Source organism: Pollicipes pollicipes, unplaced genomic scaffold (genome assembly GCF_011947565.3).
Source record: "Pollicipes pollicipes isolate AB1234 unplaced genomic scaffold, Ppol_2.1 Scaffold_1332;HRSCAF=1558_pilon_pilon_pilon, whole genome shotgun sequence".
NCBI lineage: Eukaryota > Metazoa > Arthropoda > Thecostraca > Pollicipedomorpha > Pollicipedidae > Pollicipes > Pollicipes pollicipes.
This window is the reverse complement of record NW_023595918.1, coordinates 2,501-17,912: the sequence shown is the minus strand read 5'-3', so window position 1 is coordinate 17,912 and position 15,412 is coordinate 2,501. Positions and strand designations below refer to the sequence as shown.

Sequence of the window (15,412 nt, the reverse complement as noted above, 5' to 3'; positions counted from 1 at the left end):
CTCTGGTTACTGTGGTCGACGTTACTATGAAAGTCCCAGAATGGGCGCATCCATTTTTATTTTTTTTGCCCACGAGAGCGGATCAGAATTGTCTGCCCATTTTCACCTACACTATTGCTTATTGGACTGCTCACTTACTCCTCCACCAGTGTCTGATAGTCTTGCGTCGCCGCGATACCCTGCGGTGGAGAGGCGGACTCAGTTTCGATAGAAGCGATTCGGTGCGCCAGAGGCGGTTCCAGCGCTCGAAAAAGGAGGGGTTCCAAACCGTGTTTCAACAAACAAATTGTTCCAAACGAATTGCAACACCGTCTAGCAATGCAGGTGTGTACGAAATAACTCGGCATCTTTGTACTTCAGCCAGTATTTGCACAAACGATCAATGTATACGGTGCCAAAGGCGTGCTTGGGTTCTTGCGAAAGGGGCTGCAGGGGAACATAGCCTCAAACCTTTACAAGCAGTACAGCGTCATGAATGGAAAACGCAGGAAACTATCCGCTCATGTAAACCTGCTAGGAGGACAAGGTCATTCTGAGCAGAGACGTTTCTAGAGTGAGAGTAAGGGGGGGGGGGGGGTGGGCTTATATCAGTTGGAACAGGACAGCGCTTAGCGTAATGTTGCCTTCCATTCATCACTCCAGTGTCATAAGCAGCATCTTGAACTACCACAGGCAGGTCCAGGACCGACAAATGGCGGGATTGTAGTACACGAAGACCGTCGTCACATGCAGTGGACGGTCAGCTGGCGGCCGCAGAAATATACAATGCTCCAGTCGCGTGTCACTCGCCCTCGTTTGGAAACTGGATACGCCTATGGCATGACACATGCTGCAAACACTACCATTGTAAGCATGCATGCTATATAGACACCATACTTTATTTACAACACATAGCTTCGTGGCCGGCAATGATCTGACTGGTCGCAGAGCTCCCTCCCCTTTCACCACCCCAGTAGACACCCATAGCTCGCTTATTCCTGCGTTTCTGGTAACAGGTAAGCACCACCCCATGTGCTCTGCATGTATTCATTCAGACACCAGTTTCCACTGGTTTTGTTATCTCTCCGTATCGCGTTCCCCGGATACGTCCAGGTATTCCGAATTTTGGAATATTGCCGAAGTGTCGCCATGTCACCATTAATATCAAAGCAGCCATCTGCGTTGGTTGCGTCGAAAGTAACTGATGAACGTGACAACTGCATCAGATAAAAAAATCCGTGATATTTTTTCGATTTTTGATCCATATCTGTCACCTATATGAAGTCACTGCTACTTTCATTTTAGAAATGCAGATGTTATCAGGATAAACCAGTCAGCGTTTGATGCTTAATGGTCGGCCCAGCAAGCGGCACTATCACGGGGAGAGGATGCGATACCCCTCCCCCCCTCCGCTCCTCTCCCCTGCTCGGCTCGGAGCTCGGTCGCCGGGAAGCCCGCGCCCGGGGTAGGATTGGTTAAAGTATATTTTTGAACTAAGCTCTGTCACTTTTTCTGACGACCCGTGCTGATACTGTGGTGCATCCGTAAAAATATTGGCAGCAGCAGATGCAATATTGTGATTATTGTGACACGGTGTCGGCGGGTTATACCGAATTAGTGCCGGCGGAACCTGGAGCAGTGCGTGGGCTGATGCCTGCCGGCGTGTACAGGCGGCTGCGTGCCGGTGTTCACGGGCTGATGCCTGCCGGCACTCTGCCCGTACCGGGGGATGTCTATCTGCAATATACAATACACTGATAGCCGCCTCCAGTTACAACACCATGGCCGATCCTTGTCGGTTCCGGCACCCAAGCACTAACTGGTGAAACGATCAGATTTTCGAATAAAACATTACATCCGCGCTATCCGGGAACCCGTCATCCCGGACGGCCTCCAGTTTCGGGGCTGATCCGTGACGGGAGGGCGCTCCCTCCCAGCTGGCGCTGCATCCGGCTGCATGCTAGTCTGGTAAGCCCGGCCATAATCCCGACCATCCAGTTCGATTCAGTTAAGCCGGCAGTTTTTTAGACTGACGAGGGATGAGAGTGTCTGAGAGAAATTGGTACATGCTACTGTATAGAGCAGACGTGTTAGTGGAGCTCGTGCTCGGGATTCCGCGGCAGAACGTCGGCTGATGGACCAATCGTGCTCGCGGCATTATGACATATTGCTTTAGCTCCGATTATTCTTAGAACGGACGGATAAGTGCCATCCATGTGCTGCTAGTAAACTCTGCACACCGCATGTGTGAGGTGGACAGACTGCGCAAGTTTCACAGGGCCTCGAAATGAGTCATGCTCTACGCATGGGGATCGCAGCGAGTTTTGAAACGGTCGATTGTTGTCATGCGCAGGCGCGCACGACTTGCCACCCCTGCGGCGTCGACCGAGCCGCAGCGCACCGGCCACGCCTGGTTGCTGGCTCCATCGCACACGATGTTCAGGGTCTTCCACCCAGAGGCTGTGTCGCCGAACTGACGCTGATTGTTCTCCTTTAACTGCAAATTCTGCAGCTCAAAAGCACACATTGAGGGTAAACAAATGAGTGAGTACTATGTATAGTAGTATGAAGTATAATTTTCCACACATATAATTGAAGCTTGACCGCGCACAAGCATGCTACTAGCTAGGCGTGCCCGACAAAATGTTCGGTTCGATTCCCCAAATGCATCCCCCAGAGGTTAAAAACCCACTGCAGTTGACATCTGAAAGAGCGTTTGATGGTGCAGCGGTGAGGCTCTATCACCCGGGTCGCGTTAGCATGTTGCACCATGTAATGACGACGGGTCATTTACCCCGCGACTCCGCGCGATCTCGCTCCGACCTTGCTTTCTTGGCGTGCAGCCCGCTTATTCACCCCTCGCAGATTAAAGCATCAGTACATCGAATATTTTGCATGGGTGATTTTGTGTTCACATCACTTGCTAAGCGGAGCTTGTTGCATGCTCCATGATCCCAGCAGCCAGAGTAAGCCGATCTAGTCCATGGGATAGCCTGGTCCATTTTTCTACGACGTGTTTGTCAGACAGGACTGTGAAGGGTTTTACGTGCCGCACAGCCTGCTCGGACACGGCCGCACATGCCCGCAGCCTGCTCAGGCTGGCCCGGTCTGGCCAGGCGCCAGCCCACCTTTCCCGGCCAGTCGGTCAAAATCTCAGGGCGGCTGCAGGGGCCAGGCTGACCCGGTCTGGCCAGGCGCCAGCCCACACTTCCCGGTCAGGCGGTCCAAATCTCAGGGCGGCTGCAGGGGCCAGGCCAACCCCATTTGGCCAGTACCCACTATACCTGTCTTTGACAGCCGGGCAAGACGCCGTGCCCGACCCGGGGTTCACGGTTCGTACCCAGTATTGTGGCATATTTTAGTCGACCGCAAGGCTCGCAGCCACCATTGGCACAACACTGCTCTCGCTGTGCCACTGTTCCTGCTCCCATCTTATGATCGCAGTTGCAGATCCTGTATCAATGCGCCGTGTATTGATTAGCCCAGCCGCGACGTTACCAGAGTGAGTCGGGAACCTCCATCCAGCGCCGTCACTCCATACACTTGGGCATGAGCCGGCTCCACTAATGCTGACGTACCCCCGCCCCCTCTCCTCCCCTCCTCCTCAATGTTCCTTTCATCCCCTAATGCATATGGGCAAAAAGGGATATCGGATCAAGGGGATGCGGAGAATTTCCCTGAAATGCTGGTACACACACTAGGTATCTGAAGGCATCATGATTAGTTGCATGTGCATTTCGTACCACGTAGTATCTTGGAGGTGCCTTACATGTTTTTATCATTTTAACTCATTGATATGTTAGGTAAGTCTGGAAATGTTGACAAGTTTGCTACGAGATAACGCCTGAATCGGGACAAAAAAAGAACTTCCAATATCTGGCAACTTTATAGCATACGGTGGCCAGTTTGAAGGTATATAGGGGACTTCAAGGTTTGGCATATAATGACTCGTCACTAATTACTTTGTCATTTAACGCAAATGCCATGTTCCAAAAACATTGCACGAACACCACGAGCATTCCAGTTACTCAGATTTTTACGTTCTATCACCGACTGCTCGATTCTGTCCTGCATAGGGAGGAATTTGCCGGCAGGTGTCGGTGTTCACCACGACGACCAAACAACTCCTTCTAAACGTATTTAAGCAAACCGCTTTGCTCAAAGAGCGCGTCAAATTCTTCGAGAGCTAAGCGTTGGAGCGTCAAAGTCACAAGATTGTTCGTATGTCCAGCCCCTGGAGAAGGTTACGGCTGTGCAGCAATTTTTATATCCTGAGATTCGCGTGGCATGCCACTTTTGCTAAAAACTTCTGCTTGACTGCTGGCATTTGTGGCATCATTCTCCATTGCCGCGAATGATGCCACCATGTGTTTATTTAGTGGTATGCTCACTCTTCGCAAGCGTGTGTTTTCAAGGTGCCCATAAAACAGGTCGCGAACGCTACGTTTCGTTTTGCCCTCAGGCAATATCCTTGGTAAGAGGTTAAAAGAGACCTCACCGATGTACATGTTTGGCGAACCTCACTTCCAGTTGGGCACGCTGTGGTTTCCAGGGACAATCGAACTGGTGTGGTTTCAGACCAGCACTACCAGTGCGCGCTACGCTAAGGCCGTGAAAACCCCAGCTGATGCCTGATGGCGTTCAACGGCCTGCACAGCTTTCCACCTATCAGCAGAAGTTGATGGTTCGGTGGTATTCACCGGCCTGCACAGTTTGCTATCTATCAAAAGAACTTGATGGTTCGGTGGCATTTGTTTGACAGAAGTTTTACATCAGGACAACTTGTTTTTACCTTTCCGTGGTATCATGGCGAAACTGACGTATTGTTGAACATGGGCGCACCCAGCATTCAACAACGGGGGGAGGGGGATGGAGGGGCACAGCTCAAAAATGAAAACGAAGGGAAACGCACCACAGACGCGCGAAATTTCTAGTGTGTCATAAAACATTGTCGCCTGTACTCAATCCTTCCATTTTTAAGTGTCTGCCTGGAATTTCTACCTGCCAACATTTAACCGCGTACGTTTTAGTGAGCGCCACAGATTAGCCAGCTGTGTCCCCTGGGGCCACCAGATCGGCTGCTGTTCTTAGATCGGGGGCGTGCTGCCAGGCGGCGGGCCTTGCTCAGCGGTCCCACTATCCGCTTTTCCAGAGAAGGAGCGATATTTTTAGAAAGCCTAGACTCACACGACTGGAGATCAGAAGATGGCACTGCTCTCAGCATTTGTGGTATAAGGCCTGTTTTCTTAGTAGTCATGTGTTGTGCTGAGGTATGCTGCTGTATGTGATGCCGTGGGGTTAAAGTACAGTTCAACCGCATATCCCTCAGCTGATTGCATCACACAATGGACATTGAGGAATGGAATCCTCACATTTGGTGTGATATGCTCCAGAGTGAAACAACTGGTGTGATCTTCATCTATTGTGGCGAAGAAGCCAGACTATGGACATAGCCTCGGAACGTCGAATTTACTCAGCCGTAACTATTGGCTGCTTGAAAAGGTCGTTTAAGCAGTACCACCTCGCAAACTAAAGACTATCAACCTTTACCTTATTTCCAGCGAACTTCCATCTTATGATGCCAGAGCATGACGAGCGCAAAGGCTAACTCGTTTACATTAACTTCAAACTCATGTCAATGCGCTGCTCGTGTCTTAACCTTCCTTGACCTTCCTGTTATCGACAAGCCCGTTTGAAAATGCACGACCCACCCATCCTTGGCATTTGAAATGTGACTCATCCATCTCCGCTCACGGTGGCATGGAGATGAACATGTCTATGAACTATCCATAATGATCTGGTAGCTTTTACTGCCTATCGTCAAGAACCACAAGCCCGAACTCACGTAATGTCGAATGTCAGCACACACGCAAATCCAGGCATGCACAGGCATAATCACATACCACAGGTCGCTGCGTGGCGGGAAAAATGCAGCGGCAAGGGATCGTAACCAAAGGCTCACTCAGCAGGTGGCGTTTCACTGAAATGGCATATCTTCTACACCGCTGTGGCCGGGAAATTTTACGGCAGGAACACGCGACACTGACAATCCAGAGCTGATGAACAAAAGCAACAGACGATACTTTCCTTGTCCAAAAGCGGCTGCTACGTCGTGCGTTTGGCTATCAAAAATGTCCCAATAAAACAATAGCTGCGTCGTTGTGCAACCGTCGTCCAGAATCCCTCACGACGGCTTCAAGTTTTTTACACAATCATTTTATGATTTGCAACCAAGTAACAAATTTTTGGGCTGACCACACATGGATCTAAACAAAGTAGTATGTTTCGAAAACAATGTCAGCTGCTACTTTACTGCCTTGTGAAGTTGAGCGCGATCGCGCAGAGTTATGACTGAAAAGGTGATTGCGAAGTTAAAATTGGGTAATAGAAAATGCATATGTAACGTTGTCGTTTCAGTTTTTGCAGCTACAGAATGCGACACATGCAGCCCTAAAGTTACACGGCTGGCGTTGTCTTGGGATCAGGAACATCACTTGCTATACTTTCGCCGGGGGGGGGATGGGTCTTTACCCTCCAGTGCTGACTTGAGCCTCTCCCTCCTGGTTCTTTGAGCTCCCCCTCGCAATTCTGGATACTGTTGCTACAATAGGTACCTAAACATATCACTTTTAATATGATGCTCATTTTACGTAAATTGTTCAGTGCTTTTACGAGGAACATTATTCACATAAATTAGACAGTGGTAATAGCCTTATTCCTCGGAGAAAAACCAGGAGAATGGAGATGTAGATGGGTTGATATTTCGGCAACATGCCTTTATCGAAACATTTCTTAAATTCTGCTATTGTTTAAGAAGGATAACACTTTAACGTCTGATATTGTTTCTCCATTCTCCTGTTTGTTCCAGGAATAAGGTTATTACAACTGTCTTGCCTAATGTTCATTTTGCACCCAGTGACATGCTGTAGGTACATACGTCAAGTTACTGTCGGGCCAACTCCCACATACGTCATGTCAGTCTGTAAATGTTGGCAGGCCTTCCACGAGAGAATACAAGCGGACCACAACGGCAACACAAATCGACTGTAACATGCGACAGCTGTTTAAAGCACAGTGTGGCCCAGGTTGCCACACGCCGAGGTGGCCGGCGGGATGCTCACCGCTCGGGCGGGGGCCACCGCAGCACAGCAGTTTTGACCTGATGTACATTCTAGGGGAAATGCTCCTTCAACCAATTAAACAAAGCCCGTGGCGTGTGCAGTGTATGCCAGCCCTGCTGAGGCCGCTGAGTTCCGATCAGTCCCGTGAAGTCGCACCAACCAGGGCCGCCCAGAAGCGTAGCAACACAATAACGTGAAGTCGCACCAACCGGGGCCGCCCAGAACTATATCATAACAGTCACGATGGAGCGCTAGGAGGGGTTGCTGACAGGGTCTCCTCGTTCTCATCCTCCAGGAAGCTCCTTCTGTAAATTCAGGGTTTGACGAATGTGGGATCACTGGCGGCCGCGTTTGTTTTTTATCGTGTTTTACGATTGGACGGCCAGTCGAATGTCACCACAGTTTTGGTTGTTCGAGAAACCCACTGGTCACTGTTGAATAAAACGTTGGATAAATGTTTAATGAGTCATACTGTTTTTACGGTAGTTTCATTTGTTCGTTTTTCATTTGTTCGTCATTTCATTTGACAGCTTGTTCGTTTTTCCTTTTTACGGATTATTTGTGAACCTGGTGTAACTGTATCGGTAAACTAGAAAGTGGGGCACAATCGGAAGAATTCACTCAATGTTCCGGGTAATCGGTCTCACGCAAAATATGGCTATTTTAGCGCAACAACGTTCACACGATTGGAGATCAGAAGACACACACGCCACTATCCGCATTTGAAATGTAAAGACCGCTTTCTCAGTAGTCATGGAGCATGCCGAAATGCAATGCGTTAAAGCCATGGGTTTTTTAAGGTTTAGGTGGAAGCTTTTGGTTTAATGAATTCCTGGGATGTGCGCCCACGCTAAGTAACGCTGGTTGCGTAAGCGCTGATGTCACCATAAGACATTATGAGGTGAAAGTTCTTAGGTTGAGCTAAAGGAAATGTTTCCGAGCGGCGTAGCGGCGCCAAATTTTGCTTAGCTGTAGACAGTTGAATGGCGGATCGTTCGGTATCAAATATTTAGAGTCGGCTTGTAAGGTCGCTGACTGATGGTAGTTCAAAGTCAGGCCATGGATTCAGCAAAGACAATTTCTAGGTACTCGTTCAGTTTGATGCAATAACGAAGTGTTAAACGAAACCACACATCTCTCAGATAGTTCCTTAGGCAACGCAACAATTAAATGAACAAGTTTCATCAATCTAGGGTCAGATATCAAGGTCATTCCAAGGCTAAAACCAGCCTGCTTTGTTACTCTAGGGCTTGCTGTGCATGGTAGTTTCTGGTGTTCATTTCGAAAATATTGAGAACAGGAACCGTATTATACATCCTCCATAGACTTCTCAAAGGTCAGTGTAGGTCACTGACCTAAAACGACCAGGGTCTACACTTCGTTTGTAGGAAGATACTGTTTAGCGAAGTCTTTGACGGCTATTCAAATGCTACTCAAAGCAGTCTTGTATGATTTTGGTCACCGTGATCTGTGAAAGGTCAAAAATGGTCACTGACCGTAAATGAGCACCAGTGATCTTTTGCTTAAAACATGTGCCTAAGTTGTGGGGTCACTTAAGACACCGATCTGGAGTTTGACCCTGTTTGACCCTATTCAAGCTGAAGAAAATGACCTAGGAACGTCAAATTTTGATGCCAGTGCGTCCACGAACAGGCCAATGCACTCTGTAATTCTGTGTCTCTATCTCTCTTAGTTCCTGAGATCTCAGCGGGTTAAACTGACCCTTACCCGAGCGATGGATATTCAACCGGCTACCCGGGCGCGTGTTAACGATGCTGTAATGCCAAATCACTATTATATTATGAGAAAAAATCAGTCAACACCATTATTCGTTAACATTAAAACGCCACTTAACCAGAATCTCCTGGTATATTGAAGGTCGTCAACACAACATCATAATTTTCAACTAATAAGGCCGGAAGAGCGGGAGCTGAATGTCTTTCCTAGACTACCATTCGACTGTCAAATTCAGAATCGACGGCAGAATCGCGCGGCGAAAGCTTAAAGTGCAGCAATGTTCGGCACGGTGCAACTGCCCTCTGACGGTACTTAACCGTTAGCGCGGGCCCTGCCACAGACTGCAGCCTATGCCAGCCACGGGTAAATGGCGAACACCTCAAGCGACTCGAACCCACCCCGCTACTGATGGGCGAATCGGAAAGCAGTCGCTCTAACCAAATGAGTTATCGGGACAGGCCGACGGGCATTTCTGGGTGGGAGGGCTTTAAGTGCAGCTCGATGACATATTGTCCATCTGGTTGTATCACAAAAAGGGTGTCTATGAATGGAATAAACACATTTTGTGCGGTGAGTGAGATAAATACTAGGGTGGTGTTGATTGTTTTTACAAGGAAACCCAACCATAAGCGCATCTTCCAAACTCAATATCGCTGCTTAACCGCGACCTCCCGCCATACTGAAGATAGATTATCTTCAAGATGAGAAGGAGCTCCGAACTCATAACGCTGAAGCACAATTTCTAGGCATTTCTTGCTTATATGAACTTCCAACACGTGTCCGAGCGCTGGTCATATCTTTGGCCCACATGGCTATTCTGATGCCCCGATTGGTCACCAACTTTCATCTACTCTACCTTTCTAGTTATGGACATGTCTGTTGAAAAGATCGCATAGCTCAGTTTTGATTTTACTTGTAAGTACATTCTGGCAGTGTACACGACAAAATTCCCATAGCCTCTGGTCTTTATGCTTTGGGTCATGCCACTATGCATTTAAGTGACTTTTGCGCCTTGGATTACGGTCGAGAGACGAAAAACAACGCATATTTTCCTTGATCACAACCGGTTGATTTACCAATTGTTTTCTGTGGTTTCAGCCCATTCGGCGTCATGAGTTGAAAATCATTTCTGATAAGTTAGATACCTTGAACATTGCAGGAGATATTGGTTAAATGACGTCGTAACACGAAATAGTGATTTTAATGGCAATGCTCAATATTTTGAGCTGCCCTCATCCTCAAGAGTTACAAGGGCTCAGGATAGTTTAACAAAAACATATCAAGATATTATGCTGCAAAAAAAAGACGCCTGAATCCAGAAAACCCCCAATCTTCCAGGCACTGACACTAAATGATGTTAAAAAGGTATGCCACCCAAGCTCTCGATCAGTGGTGGAAAGGCCTCTGATTTACCGGACGTGATCGGTGACAAAAACTTATATTTTTGTGCACTAACTGGCGGCAAAATTGCGAACATGAAGACAAATTCAGCAGGCAAGACCATATTACAACAGATTATCCCAGCTCGACGAAACTCTACTATGATAATTAATGATATGATAAATGTAAATAAAAAACTTAACTATGATAATTATGTTAGGTTAGTCTGAACCTTCATTTAGTGTGTGCTGGCCAGCAAATGAAGCTTTTGTACAAATGAACTCCCGAAACGAAAATGCTTGATGGTTATGCCGCATTGCAATTAATCTGTCTTTGCTTTTTGTGGTTTGTTGCATCTAGAGATATATTGCAACGCTTTCTGAAAGATTTGACTCCCGGTAACAATACAGCTCCAAATTTCGTCGGTGTCGGAACAGGCACTTTTGCAGGCCTGCTCCCAACATCCTGTATGCAGGTTCACGTTAAAAGCGCAACAAAACACCAGTACAGGCGTGTAAGCTGGAGACTTACAAAGTCCGACACAGATGACGTAAAAGCATTACCTACTGCGTGCCAGCCACCACGAACATTGCCGGAACCTCAGAAACGTGCATAACCTAAGTGTTGCTTTTCGCCATGTCCCATGCTGAAGTCTGTACGTTCAGCCTAGGGCGAAGATTTCAAATATGCAACGATCTTAAGATCTTGAGGTCCTCATTGTCTTAACTGTGGCTGAAAATTTTATTTTAAGGTCGGTATTTGTCGCGCCCCGTTCCATAGCTGAGTGTTGATCGGTCATGTTTTTAAGTGATGTGTACACTCTTGCGCTGGTCTCCGAGGTGTTTATTGAAAAGGTCGCGAATGCAACGTTTTGTCTCCCATACATTAAGTCTACTTGGGCAAAGATTACAGAGTATCTCGTCTACTACATCTATTAACATCTTGTTTAATTCTACCTCTTGTTACTATATCATCCAATTTTTGCATGCCATCAACTTGTCCATTCGGTCACTTACATCTTGACAAGGTGTGGCGCGGCTAAGACGCCAAACGCTCGGAAGTTACTCGGGAAAACCTTCAATTGAGAGGGGGGCGGGGGTGCAAATTGACCCCAAACCAAGCGATGTTGTTGGTGTTATTTCTGTTGTTCGTGTTAATTCCCATCGTTGTTAAGGAGATTTTTGGAAGCGCATGCATGTAAAACAGCACGTAATAATATCCTCGAATTTATTCAAAGCGCATGGCAAACGGCAAACGCAGGCTATGGCAATTGTATTATAACTATAATAAAAAGTTTGCTATCGACTAGCGGTGTTGGTTGTGCCCACAAAGGCCGCCAAGCTCTATGGAGTTGAAAATAGAGAGCCAATGTCGATACCAGGTTTTGTACGATGTCCGGGTGTGCATTTGGATGGCATTCCAAGCAAATGCTGGTTTAGATATTTCATTCTGGTGACTTCAATGGGGTTTTGGAGCAGGCCCTGGACGAGTGATTATTCCTTTAGCCAGCAGGTCTGGTCCTTCAAGGATTAAACGGCTGGACTATAAAAACAGCATCCTCACGCATTCAGCATCTGCTCAAAACAGGATGTAATTCCACTGTATTCCCAGTCACGCACAAAAGTCACTGCGTTTACACCATTCATCTACACACCACGACCAGGACACGGGGCCAACGCGCTGCCATGCCCCGCATGGCATCAGATGTCCAATGACGTGTCTCGCATTTCAGCTAACCGACCTTTGTAAAGCGGCCTTGCTTCAACTGCGATCAGACGCGCGGAGGCCAGCTCCGCAGGTGTAATGATATGGGGTGTACTACAGATTAAGGCTCGTCCTCCTGGGGGGGGTCGTGGACTCCCATGGCAAATGCCAATGTTCGTAATTTGGACTCGTTACTAAACATTTAACAACTTATACAGAAGGCCAACCAACTGCCGCCGCTTAATACGAGCTTGTAATGATAAAAATTGTCAACCAATGAACAATTTGGTCATGGCATTCAAGTCCCGGTTCGGTTTCATCGGCTCACCTTCAGATCGGTCAAATCAGCTCAGTCCTAAGCGCGACAGACCATGTAGAAGTGCAGCCGATAAAGCGCAGTGTGAGATTCACATCCACGATCAGCATAATTTGATACGCCGCGCAAGACTGACCGTCGTCCAGGTGGTCCCGCCAGTCGGGCCATGCCGACACCGTCAGCTGTGCTGTGTAGGCGCGAGGAGCCTGGCTCGACGACTCCACCCGGCTGGGACAGCCGCAGCTAGGGCCCTGACTGCGACTTCTAAACCACATGTGCCACGGTGCACCTTTCAACGACGGATTAGAATGAGAATCCATTTCAACCCTAGCGCCTACGCTTTTATAACATTACTCGAAGTGCATAATGACCCCAACCCATCACCCTGCTAGACTGTGTGGAGTTTTGGCCTGGCTCCGTGGAGGCCCGGAGTCAAATCACGCTGCCTGCTGCCGACGCGCGACAGCAGTCTCATTCGTCCCCTCCGCGCCACCCAGCAGTGGCCGCCGCCGCGGCCCTCAGTCGCGCATGTTACTGACGATCCACTGCTCGTACTCGGTGACGCGTGTGTACACGTCGGGCACGTTCCTGGTGCCGCAGCGGGCTGGGCCGAACGAGACGACGCCAATCAGGTAGTGCGGCTGGCCGGGCGCGGGCATGGCCATGAGCGGCCCGCCGGCGTCGCCGGCACACGCGCCGCGGTCGCGCTCGCCGCCAGCGCAGATCTGCTCGGCTCCGATCAGGGTCCTGTAGCTCCGGTACACTTGCGAGCACTCCTTGTTGCCCACCACGGGCACGGTCAGCTCGCGCACGGTGTCGCCTTGGCCGCGAACTGGAACAGACGAGTTGCCGAGTCACCACGGACGAATACAAATCGCACGGATGTGGTGAACATGCACATCATTATCACCCAGCTTATTGTGTTCTGATGTCACCCGCAATTTTCAAGACCGATTCCGTTACGTTACATTTAAGAAGAGGCGTCTACGTTCACGTACATATGCCAATGTGCAGTGATTCGGTGTCTCAAAGACAATAACCGCGGCAAAGGCTATCGCTGTTTGATAAGATACATGAAGGCTTAGATGCAAAAGCCCCCAAATGACTTCGCAGCTCCACCATCAAATCAGGGTACTTGCACAAAAGCTGCGTTGTTTGGTAAAAATATCTAGTGGGCATGTTCGGTTACACGCATCTTCATGTCCAGATATTTATCAAACAAGAAACTATGGAAATTCGTGCGGGTCCAAAATAAAATTTGCGTGCTTCACAACGTACTTAATGTAAATCGTCCAAGTATAAAATCTGGCACTTGAAATATACACCAACCTAAGCAAAAGCATCGCAAAATAATTAAACCAGACAGCTCCCAAATTTCCATGAACGAACACACACCCTGAGGCCATATTTATAATTTTGCCTTTATCGCCCTTGGCCCGCTGTCATTGCACGTCCGGCACTGGCCCGACTTCGACGCTGTTTTGATCTCCGTATCCGGGCTTCAGTGACGCCGCCGCGGGCCCCATTATCGGCGTACAAATGGGGGTGAAATGCATCCTCCGGACGCAGCGACGTGTTCTCCCACTCAGTGGGCGGGGCAGTCATCCATACTCACTGGCGCCAAAGCCGGCCACAGTGAGCTCCTGGCCCACATGTGCTCTCCGCACTGAAGCGTCGAACGGCAGGCAGATGGGCCGAACGTAATCTGAAATCGCACAACAGGTAAACAAACTGGCACTGATTGCTTCCATCAACAGGTAAGCAAACTGGAAATGCTCGATGACACCAATAATCTTCAGGCACTTAACGACGCCTGCAGATGGCGTTCGCATCGGTGTCACATCATCTGCCACCAGCTGTGGCGGTACGAGGGCGAACCGCTACCGCAAGCATGTTTTGAATGTCAGGCCCTTGCGTCTAAGTCGGCCGTATCACCAAATTTCATCTAGCATGCCGGTATTGTAAGATCTGGAGGTTGAAGAGCTTGCAACATTACGCTTGGAAATCATACTTGATGAAAGATCATAATCGTAGGTATATCAATGTTGTATGTATGCACATCTAGGGTAGCGTGTCCTAGTTTTGCACACACCGGACGCCTTTTTGGACACCTAAGAACTTTCTGTAACGACGCTTTCCCTGCTAGATTTAAGCTGGTGGCCATGGCTATCTTTTCTTGAATCATTTCTTGAGATGTTCCCATCCTGCAGTTATTGAGATACTACCTATTTCAATCACAGGAGGGCATTTTCTAACCTTCTGTTTTACGCTTGAATAAACAGACCTATTTACTTTTTACGGACAGGAAGACTATCTAACAGTGCAACAATTATTTCCTTTACGAGCAATGAATCTGAGTCCAAAAGCAAAACATGCTTGCATTGTCTAATGGGAAGACATTTTTACACACATTTTCAAACACTGCATTGAGAGGAATGTCCGGCACCAGGTAGTCCTGAGGCGCAGTAAGGAGAGAGGGGCGCGTACACGGCATTAGGAATGACCGGTGCGCATAATGTTAGCGAAGCGTAGCGTGCGTTTATAGCTCAAGAGGAGAACGTGCGCCCGTGTTAAGAACGGGCGATCGGCGCGTGTACGCGTACTCATACGCATTTGCTACGAAGTCTGTGGTCATTTCATGTCAATCGAAATAGCGTGTACCGATAAGGGACAACTGGGATGTGCGTATTGAGGGCGCCTGCTATGAACAATGCATACATGAATGCTCATCCCTCGTTTGCCTCCACATTGCATATACTCTTAAAGCTACAACTTCGTTTACTTACGATGGTGAATACAAATGCAAAGCATGCGTTATGCATCGAACATTCTTTGCGTAAAATATAATGATATTATGAATATATATACATATATATATATATATATATATATATATATATATATATATATATATATATATATCAGCCATTTTTACTATTTTGCCCGAACCTTTTGCTTGCCAGGATTTGTGGGATCAGCACTCACTCTAAGCAGTACTTGACGCGTGGGTCCTGGTCATATCATCTGATTATCCAAGTACCAAGTTAACGGCAGAGTTTTACTTGTCACATTGCTCGGCATGGTCCTTTTAACTTCCGTCGAAATTTAGCACGGCCACTTCCTCCGGCCACAGGTCATGTCAGTTATGGTCAAACAGTGAGCGCCCAACACGCCT

At 48.2% G+C, this 15,412-nt stretch overlaps 1 protein-coding gene across 1 annotated transcript in view; it reads right to left on the bottom strand.

The window, feature by feature from the left end:
- Positions 1 to 11,443: 11,443 nt before the first annotated feature.
- LOC119093155 (phenoloxidase-activating factor 3) overlaps positions 11,444 to 15,412 on the bottom strand; it is a gene marked incomplete at its 5' end in the record, with an annotated part of 4,468 nt that continues 499 nt past the window's right edge. The window contains 2 exons of the mRNA XM_037216097.1: positions 11,444 to 13,069; positions 13,853 to 13,942. Of these exons, the coding sequence (XP_037071992.1) occupies positions 12,756 to 13,069; positions 13,853 to 13,942 (404 nt within the window). The remainder of the gene's footprint in view (positions 13,070 to 13,852; positions 13,943 to 15,412) is intronic.